General features: G+C 45.7%; 1 protein-coding gene across 2 annotated transcripts in view; it reads left to right on the forward strand.

Annotated features, from left to right (window-relative positions):
- Positions 1 to 1,209: 1,209 nt before the first annotated feature.
- STOX2 (storkhead box 2) overlaps positions 1,210 to 17,456 on the forward strand; it is a 117,531-nt gene continuing 101,284 nt past the window's right edge. Inside the window, exon 1 of one of the 2 annotated variants that reach the window (XM_030816364.1) lies at positions 1,210 to 2,936. In XM_030816364.1, the coding sequence (XP_030672224.1) occupies positions 2,771 to 2,936 (166 nt within the window). In that variant the 5' untranslated portion in view covers positions 1,210 to 2,770. The remainder of the gene's footprint in view (positions 2,937 to 17,456) is intronic. The other variant, XM_030816365.1, reaches the window with a different exon arrangement.

Consider the following 17,456-nt stretch of genomic DNA (forward strand, 5'->3'; position numbering starts at 1 on the left):
ACTCACCATAATGTGGAATCAGTGGGAGCCCTGAGCTTGTTTTCCTGCAACTAGACAGTCCCATCTGGAGGTGATGGGAGACAGTGACAGATCATCAGGCATTAGATTCTCATAAGGAGCACACAACCCAGATCCCTCCAAGCATGGTTCACAATAGGGTTTGCGCTCCTATGAGAATCTAATGTGGCCACTGATCTGACAGGAGGCTGAGCTCAGGAGGTAATGCCAGCAAGCAATGGAGAGCTGTGGTAAATACAGATGAAGCTTCACCGCCCACCTTCTGCTGTGCTGCCTGGTTCCTGGGGCCTCTGACTAGAAGCTGCATGGGGTCCATAAATATCTGTGGGGTACGTAAATATCCAAGCAGTCCATGGCCTGGGAATTGGGGATCCCTGCTTTATACAGCTAGCTTTCTATAACTTCTAAAGCTATAATCTTTCTGTTCTTAGCAGTTCTCTTACAGGAAAGAAGACATTGAACTACAAGTGCCTTTTGGGGGACTATCCTTTCCTAATTAAAAACAAAAACCACAGAACATTAGTGAATTGGTTGACAGTAATACATTTTGATTATGTAAATATAAATTCCATAAGCTACTTAGTGATTATTTATTTACCCTGGGTATCCCAAGAGGTAGTACAGTGGCCACAGGTTATAGAGAGCAGTCTTGAGATCTGAATGAGGCAAGCTCTAATTCTAGATTTTATAATGCCTGTGGCTTAAAGCCATCCTGCTCTGCCTGGTTCTTCAAGATCCTTGCTACCCCCCTCAAATAATTCAAGCCTTGGAATAGCACAGATTGTGTTGGAACTTCCTGAATCCTAACCAGCTAGAATCCACTGGCTTGTTTTTGCGATATCAGCCTGTTAAAAGCATATCCCCATAAAGATTTAATATCCCTGTCTCTGCATCTTGGCACCTGTGAATATGAAACAACAGCATAAATATGATTTTGAACGTTGCATTGTCACAGATGAAAAAATGCACCAACATGTCAAATAAAATGCAGCGCTGAAAAAGGAAATCGGGCTTATTTTTGTCGTTGTTTACTGTACCAAAGCATTTTTGGAAACCCAAATCGAGGAGTTAACCGTTTTCGAATGAACGGCAGTGCAAAGCGTGGTCGGGGTTAGCAGCAACGTGGCTGGGCGCCTTTAACTCGGCGTGACCTCTGGGTCCCGGGCCCGCGTCCCGGGCCCAGCGGCCTGGCCCGGGCAGCGCATTGGCCCCTCCTCCCCTCGCGCGCCGCGCGCATTTGTTGTCCTTTAGCGATTGGTTGTTGGACCAGAAACAGCTGTGCAGAGCCGTGCCATCTAAAGAGCTGTGGACCTGAATGCAGTGTAGCCGGTTAGCGGTGACTTACACCGGGACTCCAGAGGGAGAGAGGAAGCGCTGCAGGCCACTTGCATTGCGTCTTCCAGGCTGCGTGGACCCGGCGCCCCAGCGTGTGCGGTTGTCGGGGAGCTCGCCGTGGCGCCCTCTCCGTCTGGCTTTAGCTTCCTTTGGGGTTGGCGCAGGTGGGCCAGGCAGGGCACCGCAGATCTCCCCGTTCCCACGAAGGCTGGCTCGCTGTCTCTCTCCGAGGGGGAGGGACCATCCTAAAAATATGTAAATATCCAAGCGCTGGCTCCAGGCTGGGGCAGCTGCCAAGGGTCCCGCGCCGCCGCCGGGTGTTTTACATGAAAATGAGAAGCCTGATGGGAACTGCGCTCTAACTTAAGGCAGCCTAGTGATTAGCATGAGACTGGGCGGCTGTCCTGCTTCCTGCCCTTCAATAGCCGTTCCGCGCGCTCGCGCCGGAGCAGCGCTGCCACCGCGCGGGGGTCGATCGCAGGCTCGGCGTCCTTGGCAGCCATGGCTCCGGCGCCGCCTCGGCCAGTAAGTAGGAGCATGCATGTGTAGGGGGCACATGCGTGTCGGCGCACCCACCCAGCCACTCATCCGCGCGCACGCACAGCGCCCGGAGCCTCGGCAAGGGGAAGATTGGCGAGGCGCTGCAGTCGCGGGGACGACGCGGGCTCTTCCTGGATTCCGCAGGAGCCCGCCCGCCGCAGCTGCTGTCTGCAGAGCCTGCTCGGATCCTGTGCACACGCGCCCCCCACTCGAGCCTCTGTGATGAAGACTGCCTCCCGGGGACTGCAGCGGAGGCCGAGCCAGCCAGCGCCGGGGACTGCGGGCCGTGCGGCTGGTAGGCCCGCGGGGACAGGACTCGGACACTGTCATCCCCACGCCTCGCGCTGAGCTGCCCGGCGCGGAGGGTCTGCAGCCGCCCCTCCGGCCTCCCGCACGCCGGATCCCGGGTCAGCCCCGGAGGCCTCGGCTGCCTCATTTGTTTGGGTCTTTTGTGCCGTGGCTCCCAGTTGGCCAAGCACTCCTGCGCTGAATCGGGCCATTGTCTGCGCTCCCATTGCCTTCACGCTGCAAGTCTCGGCGCCCCCACCCCGCCCGCCCCCTCCCCGCCTCCTCCCGGCCGGGGAGCCTCCTAACGTGCCTTTCCCCCCAGGAATCTGGAAGCTATAAGCCGGGCGGATTGCAAATGAAGTGTAATGCATTGTGGGACGTGTGTAAAATCGGAGCCTTCGCCGTGGGGGTGTGGGGGGGCGTGGGGAGGGCCAGACCCGCCGCTGGCGGTGTAGACGCCGACGAGGAGGGGCTGGGAAAATGTGCGCAGAGTCCGCCCGGGTCGTGCCCGCCGTAGACGGATGAAGGAGCGCGCTGCGCCCCGGCGCTGAGGCCCCGAGGATCGGGGCGGCAGGTCGCCCTCCCCACCATGAAGAAGACCCGGAGCACAACCTTGCGGCGAGCCTGGCCTAGCTCGGATTTCTCGGACCGGGCCTCGGACCGCATGAGGTCCCGCAGCGAGAAGGACTACCGCCTGCACAAGCGCTTCCCCGCGGCCTTCGCGCCCCAGGCTTCGCGGGGCTACATGACATCAGGTTGGTTGGTGACCGCGTTTCTGCCCCCGGGCCGGGGCCGCGGGACGTGCTCGGTACGCCGCGGCCCGGGTGCTTGGAGGAGAGGACGGGCAGTGATGGATGCGATAAGTTATGGGGAAAGCAGGAAAAAATTAGCTCCCATCCACCATTTTGTACCTCCGCAAGATCCACAGCAGGCCCTCTCAATATGGGGTTGGAGAGCTATTAGTTAGGTAAAACGAGGGAGAGGGTACGAGCCCGGGCGTTTTGGCTGCAGGGAGATAAATGACTGCAAGCCCCGGCGCTGCAGCCTCCTTGAGCTTTGTGGAGGATCCTGCGCCCAGGGTTGCCTGCAGTGCCAGGCTTGCTGGCTCCTGCATTGTGGCCGGTTATCTGAGTGGGTATTTCCAGCAGCCCCCTGTTCTCCAAAAGGAACAGGTTCCATGCGCAGCTCTGGATGGGCTGAGTCAGGGGAGAGTCCTGCAGACATCCCAGGCTCCTCTGATTTGCACGCGGAGAACTGTGTTGGAGCTCACTGAACGCGCGTTCTGTGGGGGTAATGGTGTGGATGCGGATTGAATGCTCACATGATTCTGTGTGGATTTAACATATGTTGCTTCGAATTAGGCTGTATGGAAAGAATGGAGGCTGTATCATGTATTTGCATGTCAGATAGGAAGGACAAACAAAACGGTATATGGAAAGGGAAGGCTTCAAAAAAGATTTCCGTTTAAAATGCAGTGCTGTGAAAAGCCTTCCTGAAGGCGCCAGTTCTTTTTTTGGAAATACAACGGAATGGCTTTGGTTTGATTTGGGAACCCAGGGATGAAATTCTTGAGGGAAATGCTGAAGGAGGAAAAGCCTGGAAACCTTCCGTTGCCTTCTCCTTACTTCTCGTTAACCACTTGGATGTAATGATGTGTAAGGCATCGGTTCTTATTTATTTTTCATTCAGAGAAAAATTTTGATTTTCTTCTAAGCACACTGTAATGGAAGAACCGAGATTTTATTTTAAACCACATACTGTACCAAATCACTCTTGAGCCCTGTCTTAACTGGGAAGATCATTTTAAGCTTGTGGTTGGTACTTAGAGTCTAGCTTTACTCTCTTTCTCCTAAAACAGCAAGTCCTTTTTAACTGGGGTCAGCATCTCATGCTTCAAAAATGCCTTGCGACCGCATTTCCACGAACATAAAGCCTAAATAAAAGAACCATCTTTTTTATTGCAAAATCAGGCGACATAAGGATGTTGTACTATTTTGGCAATAAGGCTCCGTTGATTTTCCCTTTCATGAAAAGCCAAATTCGTAAAGAAAGTGACAACTACAGTTTATACTTCAGTCATTTAAGTCGCTGCTGTGGTTGCTATATTCTTCAGACTTGTGGCAGTAAATTTTGAAACACACCTAAATCCAAACCTAACCTCAAAACATATGTACATAAACCCACGTCTGCACTGAGTGTTCAGATAATCCTGGGTTTCATGTACTTAGGGTTTGAATGTCTTCATTCCACACTTCACAGTTCCCCTTTCTTATGCCTCCTGAGGAACCGGTCCTGACACCAACTGTGAAGCTATAGGAGGCCATCATTTCTTCAACAAACCTGCAACACTCTGTTTCATGATTCAGGCACATTTCCAGGGAGCCAGTTTTTTTTTTTTTTTTTTTTTTTTTTTTTTTTAATCTATCTTGGCATTACCTCATTATCACATTTTCATTCTTTGCAAAAGAACTTGTCTGCTATTGCAGGTGCTGCGAGGCATTTTTGAGGGCTTGAGGAAGAAGCTTTTAATTGTACTTGATTCCCTTATTTCACTTCTTGATCCACAAATGGTAAGATGATCCTATGGTGATAATGAAGGATAACCTGTTTTAGGTTGGCGGTTTTCTGTTCAGATTCAATGTTAGGTTACTGCTGAGAAGCCTGAAGACCAAAAGATGGAAGAAAAGTGCCGTCATTCATTCAGCATTTTTATGGCGTGCCCCCAAAGAGCGAAGTGCCTTGCTGGATTCTCATGGGGTTATAGGGTTGGATATAATACGGTTCTAGCCCAGGGAGGGAGGCTTATCATTTATTCTTTATTTTAAATGTGAGCTAATACATGGAATAAGAAGCAGGTATTGCTGCTATGGAAGGAAATAGTAAACATGAAGACGAACACCTACAATGAAGATTGGGAGAGTAGGTGGAGTCTTTCTCATGTGCAACTCTTTTGGGGGTTGGGTTGGGAAGGATGTGTATTTTCATCTATTTCCTTTACAAATATGGCTCCTTTCAAAATGTGAGTATTGATAGAAATAGATGATATACTGAAACACTTGGAAATGATTTGTAAGACATTCTCTTCCTTTTAGGAAATGTAAAGGAGATCCACTTTTATCAAGTTAGTGACTTTGGATACAAACAGAGCCTTTGTCACATGAAATATTGAGTAGAAAATGAAACCACTTGGAAATACATGAGGCCTTTCATATTTCTTCTTTCTGTTTGTCCAGCCATTTGGTTTAATTACTGCTGGTATTCTTATACTTGATTTTTAGTAAAAAGGGTTTTTGTTGTGGGGATATTACTTGGGTTCAAAGGACAAGATAAGCCTTTCAGAGATGTACTAAATGACTTAAAATAACTTCAGTTAAGAGACTATTTTTAAACCCCCTCCCTCAACAAATATTCTGAAAATTATGGGAAACAGTCACTTAGTTTTAAACTTCAGGACATGAAAGAGCCTTGGGAATTTCAAGAAATAGATATTAATAATTTTCCTTTTGGTCTAGCATCCCGTATCACACAGTAGGTGCTTCAAGCAACATTGTAGGCTTCTATAATAGCTTTCTAATGAGACAGCACCATTTCAAACAGTCTTTTCTCCATAAATAATTACCAGTGTGAAATGTGATTTATAGCAATAGGCTTGACATTTAGCCTTGGCCTTTCCGATACCTTCAGGATAAACTACACTTAAGCTCGAGAGGTTAGAGCGGGCACCTATAAACTAGCGAGGTCTTGCAAAAGGACAGTTAGAGAATGCTGAAACTTTAAGTGTGGAAGACTATGCCTTATGTGACTATTTAAGCTCCCAACTCATGCTATCAAATCTGAAGAAATCCTAAGAATTCATGAGCTTCCTAGCAACCAGTAAGTTCACAGGCCATGAGATGACTTCATTGTTCATCTTGAATGTTAATTTCCCAGTGGTGGTTTCTGGGCAGAAAGGGGAAGATCTTGCCTTTTGTTCAAATCAAGATGAATAGTAAAAAGTGCATGGAGTTATCTTAAGAAGAAAAGGGATTGGACCAAATGGATGTGGGATCATTCTTGGGCATTTTCTAAAACTAGAAGCTACGATATGAATGAACTAGAGATAAAAGCAAAACTCCCACAAAGGAGCAAATATGTATAACGAACGCTTAGTACTTTGTGTATGAAAACACGCTCATTTGTCTCTGTGAAATGATTTTCAAGGCCCCAAACCTTTTGTTGATGAAGTTGTGAGAGCTTTCTCTGTTAGAATTATGTGAACTGTAATCTCTTCACATGAATGATGCTGCTAACTTTTAATTTCCTTCACTCTCCCCTTCCCCAGCCCTGGGGATGGGCACCTCTTTATATTCCGTATATAATGCCACCAAAGTTTTGGGGGACATTCTTATTGATCAAGCATGGAAAGTAATTTTTTCATTATACAGGTTCTACAGCACATGATCCTTAAAAGCTTTGTTTCTGAATGAGAAAGCGAAGTCCTGGCCCATTTGAGTTTGAGGCTTATCATTTTGATAACATCTTTAAGGAGTAAAGCGTGCATTTTTAATACTATGGTTTTAAAGGCCTTGAAAAGAAAGATAAAAGCCCTAAACGGACATTGCAAGAAATTTGAAAGCAGTTTTGTCTGCTGGGGAAGAATGGCCAGCTCATCACCTTGATTAGTTTATTAGTTTTCATTTTATAGAAACTAATTCTGGGGCACATTTGACCGTGTGTTCCAGTTCCTTATGTTCTGTTATTTTATGAGACATGAGGGTTTTCTGGGAGTGGAAGATGGACACTGGAGGTTCTAATCTGGGCCTGCCACAAACCATCTGTGTCCCTGGCGAGTAATATGACCTCTCTCCATCTGTAATGAGTCCCCCACTTCCATGCTGCCATTACAGAATTGGGCTCCGCAGTGGCTCTGTCATGAGCAAGTGCAAGACTTCTGAACACTTACACATAAATTGTTAGACAAAACCTCTGCCCTCTTCTACTTTTTGGAGTCAGGTGTCTCCCGCATGTGGGAATAGTGCTCCTTTTGCAATACAATCCTATTCCCGATCATCCTGAAATGTTACATTAAATGTATGCATTTTAGGACTCGCCCTGATGACCAGAGTAATGAGGGGGGAAGAAATAAATTAAGACCTGACAAGTTATAATCATATGCAAGTTTTAATAAACAGCATCCTGTCACGTCCCTTTCCCTCTTTGTAGAGATCCCTTTTCAGCCTAGCCACTCCAACTGCGTTTTAATTTGAAACTACCTATGTTGACTCCTTTCATCAGGCGAGTGGAAGTGAGGAATATTACACTTGGTGGTGAATGACTTTATTCTTTATTTCCCAGGAGAGCATGAGTGGGCTTACAAAAGGTCACCTCTCTTGGTATTTCAATATCTTTTACATTCTTTCCAATGTTTTTATTTGAAAAAAAGGAATATGAGTATATTGTGTAAAAACCTTAGCACTTCTGCACCTCCAGAGCAATTCTGGCCTCAAATTCCCTATACCCCGGAGACTTAGGACAATTCAGACGATGGTATACTCTTTGGTACACGATTGCTTAGGCGGAATGCAGGTTATAACCAAAAGCAAAATCTGCTTGGACCCTTGCCAGTGGGTACTATGCTAACTTTTGAATTTAGGACATGTTTTTATAAATCAGTGATAGAGACTGTGTGATGCCTAATCTATAAGGTATAAAGTAGAGGTTCTTCTAGTTTGTGAGAGTGTAGATATAGTCTACTCCAAATTGACCTTATCCACAGTAACACAAGAAAGAAAGGACGTGGGTAATTTTTTAAGTAGGGCGTAAACTTTTCCTGAAGTAGGAAAAGGCTAATCTTCTTTAACATCAGAACGCGCAGCCAGTCAATCAGAAGATTCTATATGTTCCTCCTACTTACATATTTCTAAAACCTGCCTCTTCCTCTTCATCTCTGTTGCTGAACTCTTCTGTTCTATTAACACTATCTACCAAACAGACCTCTCTTCCGGTTCCATCCATCCTCCTTATGTCCCCAGAGGGCTTTGATGGTTTTGTTATTTTAAAATCTCTCCTAAAGCAAAATCACTCATGTTGCCTCCCTTCCCAGTGTTCCCATCCATCACGCCTGTGGATGAAATCGTAGACCAGGGCACGTCACAGCATAACCTCCCTCACTTTTTCCACCTCTTCTTCTCTTTCCCTGCTGTTCACCTCACACCGTGCTCTGGGCTCTGGGAGCTCTTTACCTGTGGCAGCGCCTGTCACCTTGTGTACCTGTTGTAGTTTATGTGACTTTGCCCAGAATGCATTCTCCGTCCTTACAGGTCTGATAGAATCCTCTTTAGCCTTCCAGAACCAGCTCCTATGCCCCCTTCTCTTGCATCGTCTCTCAGATCCTTTCCAGAGTGATTCGCTCCCATGACGTTTGTTTTGTACTTGTGTTACAGCAACACGGTCACATTGTGCCACATCACGAGTTTACAACCCATGCGTGTCTCTGGTCTAGATGGTGAAATCCTCACTGATAGTACCTGCCTTATTCACATCTCTATTTTGCCAGCAACCACAGAGCTTGGCATGTATCAGGCACACAGTAAATGTGTATGGAATGAGTGCCTAAAACATGACTTCTTAGAAAGTTGAATGAAGTCTCGAAGTCCTAACGTGAGTCACCTTTTTGTAACTGCAGAAGTTACAAGTATGTATTCTAAGATCCTGCTTTTGAAAAGATCTCCCATTGTGATTGGTAGACAGGACCAACAAGCTATGAGTGGATGATCAGAAAGTACTAAATAATAGGGTACAATCAAGAGTCAAGCTGGGGTGGTTGATGTGGTTGCTACAAGTGGAACTGGATTCCGAGAACAGAAGGGCTTTGCTTAGAAAAGGCTGCCTGGAGGGAGGACTTACTTGATCTTGAAGAAGTGGGTCGATTTGAAGAGATGGAGAAGGAGAAGGATTTGGGGGAGGTTGAGGAAGCAGGTACAAACCAAGGCATGAAGCTGGAAATGAAAATGGGTGTGTGAAATTTGTCTTACTGTAACTCTGGGATGTAACTAGAAATAATATGTGAGATCTTGAAATTTGGGCGGATTCAGAGTTTATGGGGTAGGTAACACATTTGTGATTTGGGGAGAGAAATGATGGAAGGAGCCTTTTTAAAGAGCTGTCAGATAGTGGCTTGCAGGATAGATGCATGTTGTGAACGTCTAGAGCCTGGGAGAACAGAGGGGAGGTGTTTGGGGGTTGATGTGGTAATCAAGCAGTAAGACGACGGCCATAGAACTGTGTGTCCTGGGCCGGGCGTGGTGGTTCGCGCCCATAATCCCAGCACTTTGGGAGGGTGAGGCGGGCAGATCACAGGGTCAAGAGTTCGAGACCAGCCTGGCCAACACGGTGAAACCCCGTCTCTACTAAGAATACAAAAATTAGCTGGGCATGGTGGCGTGTGCCTGTAATCCCAGCTACTCGGGAGGCTGAGGCAGGAGAATCTCTTGAACCCTGGAGGTGGAGGTTGCAGTGAGCTGACATCGTGTCACTGTACTCCAGCCTGGGTGACAGAGCAAAACTTTGTCTGGAGTCGGGGGGCGGAGGGGTTGAGAACAAAACAAACTAAAAAGCTGTGTGACCCAGCACTGCTAGGCATTATTAGCACACCACCCTCAAGATTTTAAAAATATGTCCACATACCAACTATACTGTTACCTATTTAATACTTCTCTTTAACTTGATCTACTTTTGTATTTAAGTGAATTAAAGAAAAAATTTTGCATTTCATATGAAATTATGGGTTTCCCTCGATAATTATATATTTTTTCTAATCCCTATTAAAATGGACATGTAATTATTTCAGTAAAAAATATTCAACTAGGTACTACCCAAAATGAACCCATGTACCTGAGTGGTACTCACACCATGTAGTGGAAAACCTGAGTAGGCCAAGGGAGCGGGGATGGGACAAGGTGGAAAGGGTTATGAAGAGGAAGGGGAGAATCTGGGAGAACAAAGGAACTGGCTGTTCTTTGTAAGTGGTTGGGTTTAAGAGGTGAAAGAAAATAAAGGCGAACATGGCGAAACCCCGTCTCTACAAAAGATACAAAAATTAGCCACGCTTGATGGCATGTGCCTGTAGTCCCAGCTACTCGGGAGGCTGAGTGGGAGGGTCACCTGAGCCTGGGGAGGTTGAGGCCGCAGTGAGCCGAGATTGTGCCACTGCACTCCAGCCTGGGTGACAGAAGGAGACCGTGTCTCAAAAATAAAAATAAAAATAAAAAAGGTGCAACTGATTTTGTTGCTGTTGGAAGAATGCAGTAAATGACCATGAACTTGCAGAAAGTGAGCGGAGAATGAGTTCCATTTTGGGCTAATGGTTTGGTATTCCAACCACAGAGGGCTTTCAGGTGTACAGGTGAACAATAAAGGCATATAGGTTGGAGGTCATTTGTGCAGCACTGTTCGTTGTGAACACGAGAATAGCTTGGCTTTCTGTGCTTTCTGTTCCCCTTCTTGGAGGGGAGCAGATGACTGATTTTCATTTCCAGCAGAAGGAGGTTCAGTTGGATTCCATGAACTCAGAGTCCTCCTTGGGTTTCTGAAACCTGGAAACTCGAGGCTAGGATTGCTTGGAGACTGTCTGCTTTCCTGTTGCTGAAAGTAAAGTGCCCTTTAATTCTTGAATTTGTTTTATTAGTGTTCTCATTTATTCAGAAGCCATTGCATTGTTGATAGAAGGGATATGTTTTTGATATCTATAGTCAGGTCTGAAAAGAGAGCTCTGCAAGTAGCAGCACAAAAGACCAGGCCAGATATGCAAATAATGTATATTTCAAACATCTGTCATATACCTATCCCGCTGAAAAATTATGGCTTAGGTAACTCATACACACAGTCAAAGTCTCCATTTATCTTTCTACCTTAATCTGTGATGGCCCCTCCAGGCCAAGTTTTCTTTTTTTTGAAGATAAAAGAGAGAGATTTGGCAGATGCCCGTGGGCAGTAGGGGTAGCAGGACTATTGCCTGGCCTTATCCGTCTGATGGCCATAGTTTCAGAGGGAGGAGCCATCCTCTGCAATTAACACTGCCTTCTCACCCCTACAGATTCCTGTCTGGTTGGTTCCCCTAAGAGAGCTAATATGCCATTTACTGCTTTCGGCATATCCAACTTTTGCTTTGAAATTGTCTCGTTAGTAGAGAAAATGAAGGCCGCAATAGTGACTGAGGAGCATGGGGTATTTGTCTTTTTTTTTTTTTTTTTCATTTTTGGCTGCCCAGTATCTGAACCTCTTCAGTGTCTGTGTCATTCCTCATTGTTACGTGTCGAATGTGTCCGCCCAAAAGATATGTTCAAGTCCTAACCCCTGGTACCTGTGAATATGCCCTTATTTGGAAATCAGGTCATTATGGCTGTAACCAAGTTAAGATGCAGCAGTACTGGAATAGGGTGAACCCTAAATCCATATGACTGGTGTTCTTATAAGAAGAAGAAAAGAGACACAGACACAGGGGAGAATACCATGTGACGAGAGAGGCAGAGATGGGAGTGATGTGTCTACAAACGAGGGAAGGCCCAGGACTGCCAGCCACCACCAGAGGCTGGGAGAGAGGCATGGGATGGCTTCACCCTCAGGGTCCCGGAAGGAAACAATCCCACTGACACCTGGGGTTTCCACTTCTAGCATCAGAGCTGGGAGGGCACATATTTCTGTTGCTTTAATCCACCCACTGTGCGGTGGTAGTTCCAGCAGCCACAGGACACTAGTCCGCCACCTCTCAGCCTTGGTGGCAGGAAGCACCCGCATTCTCTGTGAAGATGCTGAAATTGCTGTGTAGGTACTTTCCTGGCCTTCTTTACATGGAGGGCAGGGGCCAGAGACCTGGATTCCACCCACTGGATGTTCCCTCCCTGACTTCTCATCTGGTGCTAGTAAGGTAAGATGATGGGGACTGTGAGACAGAATCCCCGGACGTGGTGTTGCGGCATGATGGCATTCCGAGGCCAGGGGTGGCAGCTGGCAGGTGGTGCCCCATGCGGCCTTGCTAGTGGTGCCAGCTGCAGGTTTGCACTTGGTGGTGGCTGCAGAGGTGTCCTTATTGAAGCGGCTCTGGCTGCATGTTGCAAGACTGGGTCTCCAGCCCTCGCTGGAATCCTTGAGTTACTCAGTGTATTTTACTATATTCTTTTTCCTGAGAGGCTGTGTAGCATAGTGATTTAGAGCGGAGATGTGGACCACATGGCTTGGCTTCATAGTTCGATGTTACCATCACTAGCCAGGTAAACTTGGAGAAATTACTTATTTTCTCAGGACCTCGGCTTCCTTACCTGCAACATGGGAATAATAATGGTACCTACCCTTTGGGCTTTGGGTGAATTAATATGTGTAAAGCACTTAGAACCAAGCTTGGTACAATGGAAGCATTATATCCCTGTGACTCATTTTGCCATTAAAAGTAATGGCCAAAACTGCAATGACTTTTGCACCAATGTAATATTAAAAGAGCCAGCATGGGTATAAAACTGTAGAATCCCATCAGACACATATATAGAATCACAACAGGATCTCAGTCGTTGTCACTTCAAAGTATTGATATAAAGAGTGACTTGCACATAAGCTACACAAAAAAGTACAGTTGAGTTTTACTTTGCAACCATGTCGTCTTCCTACGGTGACCTTCCAGAACCCTTTTGTTTTCCCCTTTCCAATAACACCCTCTTCCCTCTACTTCCTATCTGCTTCCTCCTAGTGTTTGGAACTTAGTTCCTTGAGGAAACCTGATGGAGTGTGACTGAGCTGCTCCTTCTCTGTGCTCCGGCAGCACTTCTTGCACACCTCTGAAATAACCAACACATTTGCAAACATTTTCTTTTCTGACCCTCCATCTAGACTAGAAGCTCTTTCAGGCCATGGCTTGGGTCTGACTTGGCTTTGTACTCCCAGTGTCTAGTGAGTGCCAGATGTGTAGCAGGTACACAGCAGTTTAAATGTATAGATACGGGGACACATCGTCTTGCTGGCATTCCCAGTGGCTTCAGTGGACTCTGTATTTCACATCTTTCTCTAATCATATGCATGGTTGATGCCCCAGGGTTGATGGGAAGAAGCCGCTAGGGTGATTGTGGTGGATCAGTAATCTTGACCTACTCACAGGGGCCCAAAAGAGCAAACTGAAGGAAACTGGGGTAGTTTAGCTGTAACCACCAGGTTGTAGAGATGTGAACTTCGGTTTTAGGATTTTTAAGAATTCCAGCATGGATCTTTGGTGAAATTATAAAACAGTGTCTTCTGAATTCACCAAACATCTAAGATAAAACTTACATTTGGATTAGATGCTAGAGCTTGTGATTGAAATGGGGCGTTCTGTTAACCTAGTGAACTCGTTTGGATTTTCATTTCCATTGGTTTTCAAATAACTGAAAGAAGTATTGGGACCTATTTTCCCTACACTTGCAAACTGGCTGTTTATAATGTAGATTGGGCAGATGTGGATAACTTTTTAACAGTGCTTTTAAAAAGACTGTTTAGCCGGAGAGTGAACAAGTCCCAGAGAGCAGAACAGTGAAGATGGCCATAGTGTCAAGTGGATTTTTCCTTATTTGTGAGAGTGGCTTCTGTCTATGTTCATCAAATGCCTTTATGCGGTAAGGCAGCACTGTGATTTAGGGCTGTGAAATCAGCCATTCATACACTGGTGCTGGCACCCACTTGCTGGCTGTGAAATCCTAACAATCTATGTTATCGGTCTATCCTCTGTTTTCTCATCTTTAAGATGAGGATAAAATAGTATCTAATTTATAGTTGTTATGTGGATTAAATGAGCAAATGCAATCAAAATAATTAGCATAGTGCCTGACACACAGTAAGAACCTAATACATCTTTGCTACTATTATTTCTTTTGGAACAGAGCTCTACAGGATTGACTGGTTTCTAAGTGTTTTACACCTGAGGATGCAGAAGAAGAGAGCCAGCGGGCAACTTGTCTAGTGCTGCATAGAGTTAAAAGCAGCTTTAAATGGGATTCTTTGCCTAATATTTGGTACTCACTTATCAGAAATCAAGTATGCCATTTCTTACTGATTTTGGTATGTGCTCTGCTAAGGAAATTCACAGAATTATTCATTTATCTAAGTGGGCTCATTTGTCCTTGAACTTCCAACTAAGGAAAAAATGGTAGAGAATCACCGTGCAGTCAGTATAGTCAGTGTTCCCGTGGAATATAACTCTAAGAGAACTTGGCTTTACTTAAAATCAGGGAAATCGTGCCCCATATAATCAGACATAGCTTACTCTGAGATACTTATTTTGACTTTTCAGTTGAAGGTAAAGCAGAAAACGCCCCTCTGAGCTGCAGTTCAGCTGCGTGTTTATGGGTCTGCATATGCAATAAAAACGAATCTCGCAGAAGCACAGTTGAGAGGGGCAAGCTGTGAAACGAAGGGACATCTTTCAAGGCCAATTTTGAAAGTAAAGCCAGTAGGCTCTCTCCTGCCAGCCAAGTGCATGTTCCTCCTTCGGTGAGTTTATAAAAGCAGTGATGGGCCCAGTGGAATCTCAGGTCAGTGTGGCCTCTGGGTTGCTTAGGAAATAAAGGAGGGTGCTGGAATTGGAGGTCCACTCTTCACATGTGTTAATATTTCAGCTGCTACGAGCAGATGGTTTGGCAGCCAGGCCTGGGGCTCTGGGATGGCACCCTGAGCTGGAGGAGCAGATGGGTTTTCCCTCCTGCACACACCTCCTGTGAACCTCTACACCAGCCGGGATCTGGGAGCTCAAAGCTGCCCACCTTTGCTGCATCTACCCCTGAGTTTCCATGTTACTTATTCATCTGCAACATATCCTTTCCCTTCCTGCAAATCAAGGGAAAGATAACTAAAGAAAAACCAAAACAGTACGAAGTAACTTGCTTTCTGTGGTTATGCCCAACTAATTGAACTTGGAAAGCCTCTTCTACTTATGATTCCACAAGTATTGGCTTTCTTTAGTCAAAGCATAGCTTCTGGAGCATGCAGATCTTGTTTTTCCATATGGTGTACGCTGCTTGATGTGGGTGATTTAAACACATGGAGAGTTACACAGAATGTTTGTTTGGGATGCCAGAGGCGTAGCGAATAGTAGTGTACCATCCTGGCCTAAGGGCCAGAAATGGAGGTTTCCATTGTGAGATGCAGCCATATGTGTGCAAGGCTTCCTCTCCAGGGCGGCGCGGTGGAGTGTGCTTGGGCTGGGACTGGTGCTGTGGGCCAGCTAGAGGTGGGGTTTATGGTTCCGCAGTCGTGGAGTCAGGCCCCCCCGGGAGGTGTCTGTTAAGCTCGGCAGTGGCACAGGCCTGGGATGTAAGCACAGTCTGAGAGCATGCTTCCTAAATGACAGTGGAGTTCTGGTGCGCTCCTGAAATGTCAGTATGGAAAAGGGGCCTCTTTACCCTCAACTCCCTTTCACCTAAGGAAGGAAACCATTGTTGTTATTGGGATTGTTTTTTAAGATGGTCTCACTTTGTCACCCAGGCTGGAGTGCAGTGGTACTATCGTAGCTCACTGCAACCTCTGCCTCCTGGGATCAAGCAATCCTCCCACCTCTCAAGTAGCTGGGATTAGAGTTCTCTACCACCACACCTGGCTATTTTAAAATTTGTTTGTAGACTGGGTCTTGCCATGTTACCCAGGCTGGTTTCAAACTCCTGGGGTCAAGGAGTCCTCCTGCCTTGGCCTCCCAATGTGCTGGAATTATAGACATGAGCCACTGGACCTGGACAGAAACCATTGTTTATTGAGCATGTACTTGGTACGTTGGTACCTGTGTAACTGTGATTGCAATCCTGCAAGGGTGCCGCTGATTAATATTTTAGCAACATAAATGTAACAAAATTTCAGAAAACTGAGATTTCACATACTCATCTGTATACTTTTAATCATGTTCAGTGTTAGTAAAATAACTTCTTATTTTTATTTATTTTTATTTTTATTTTGAGACAGGGTCTTGCTCTGTCACCCAGGCTGGAGTGCGGTGGCACCATCTTGGCTCACTGCAGCCTCTGCCTCCTAGGTTCAAGCAATTCTGCCTCAGCCTCCTGAGTAGCTGGGATTACAGGTGCCCGCCACCATGCCCAGCTAATTTTTGTATTTTTAGTAGAGATGGGGTTTCACCGTGTTGGCCAGGCTGATCTTGAACTCCTGACCTCAAGTGATCTGCCCGCCTCGGCCTCCCAAAGTGCTGGGATTACAGGTGTGAGTCACCAGACCCAGCTTTCTTATTTTTAAATAAAGTATTGAATATTGTTTCATTCCCCCAGTGGTTCATCTTGCGCTTCCTCTAAGTGGACCCCACTGTAGAAGCCTGTACTGTAATGAGGGAGCAGATTTTAGGGCTCCTTGCATATTCTAACAAGTCTAACCCTAAATATTTGTGTATGTTATTTAAAAATAATCTCTTCTTAGCCAGCTGAGGTTCTTCTGAGAATTATCTTGCCTTACCCAAAGAACAATAAAGCCTCCTAAGATCTGGCAAGGGGCGGGCTGGGGGATTTGCTGAGTGTTTCCCTGCTGCTATTTCTTCCTCTTCCTCTTTTTAGCACCTTAGAGTGGGTTTCAAATGCCATTGTGATGCCGTTGTGAGCTCCTTAGTCGTCTTAATTGGCTTAGTGTTATCATGAGCTGTCAATCATGCAGTGAATATCCCTGATTCTTGGAGAAGATGAGATAGTTGGGACCGAACAACTCCTAGGTCTTAACGCATTTAGTGCAAAGGTACCTGACAACAAAATTTGGAACATCAAATGAAAAGAAGTCTCAAACATAAACATAATTTCATTCCTTTGCAAATCATTTTCTTTTGCTTACTCATTTTCTCTTGTATTTTTCTTGACTTTTTTAGTTATGAAAAATTGCTGAAGAAGCATTCAGTTTAGCACAGTCTAATTTCTGCCATCTGTTGTGGTAAGAGTTAGACTGAACATTATTCTGAGGATAGCAGTAGGCTAGGATCTATGAGGATAGCAGTAGGCTGGGATCCAAATAATTGAACAATTTGACAGTACCTGGCACAATAATTCAAAATGACAGAACTGGGGGCAAAGGAGAAGTTCTATGGGTTTGCATGGTGTAAGATAAAATCAAGTTCAAGGTAATCAAGAAAGAAATTAATAAACTAGGAATTTTGTTGAATATGATTAAAAAGTATAGATGGTTAAAAATTGGGTAAACCAACTGTATCTTTGATAAGAATCAGTGAACTGGTTTAGAGTACATTAGATGTATATTACAAAATCTTCAATTTGGAGGAAAACAAAAAAAAGTGTCCTTGTGAT

Source organism: Nomascus leucogenys, chromosome 7b, assembly GCF_006542625.1.
Source record: "Nomascus leucogenys isolate Asia chromosome 7b, Asia_NLE_v1, whole genome shotgun sequence".
NCBI classification, from domain to species: domain Eukaryota; kingdom Metazoa; phylum Chordata; class Mammalia; order Primates; family Hylobatidae; genus Nomascus; species Nomascus leucogenys.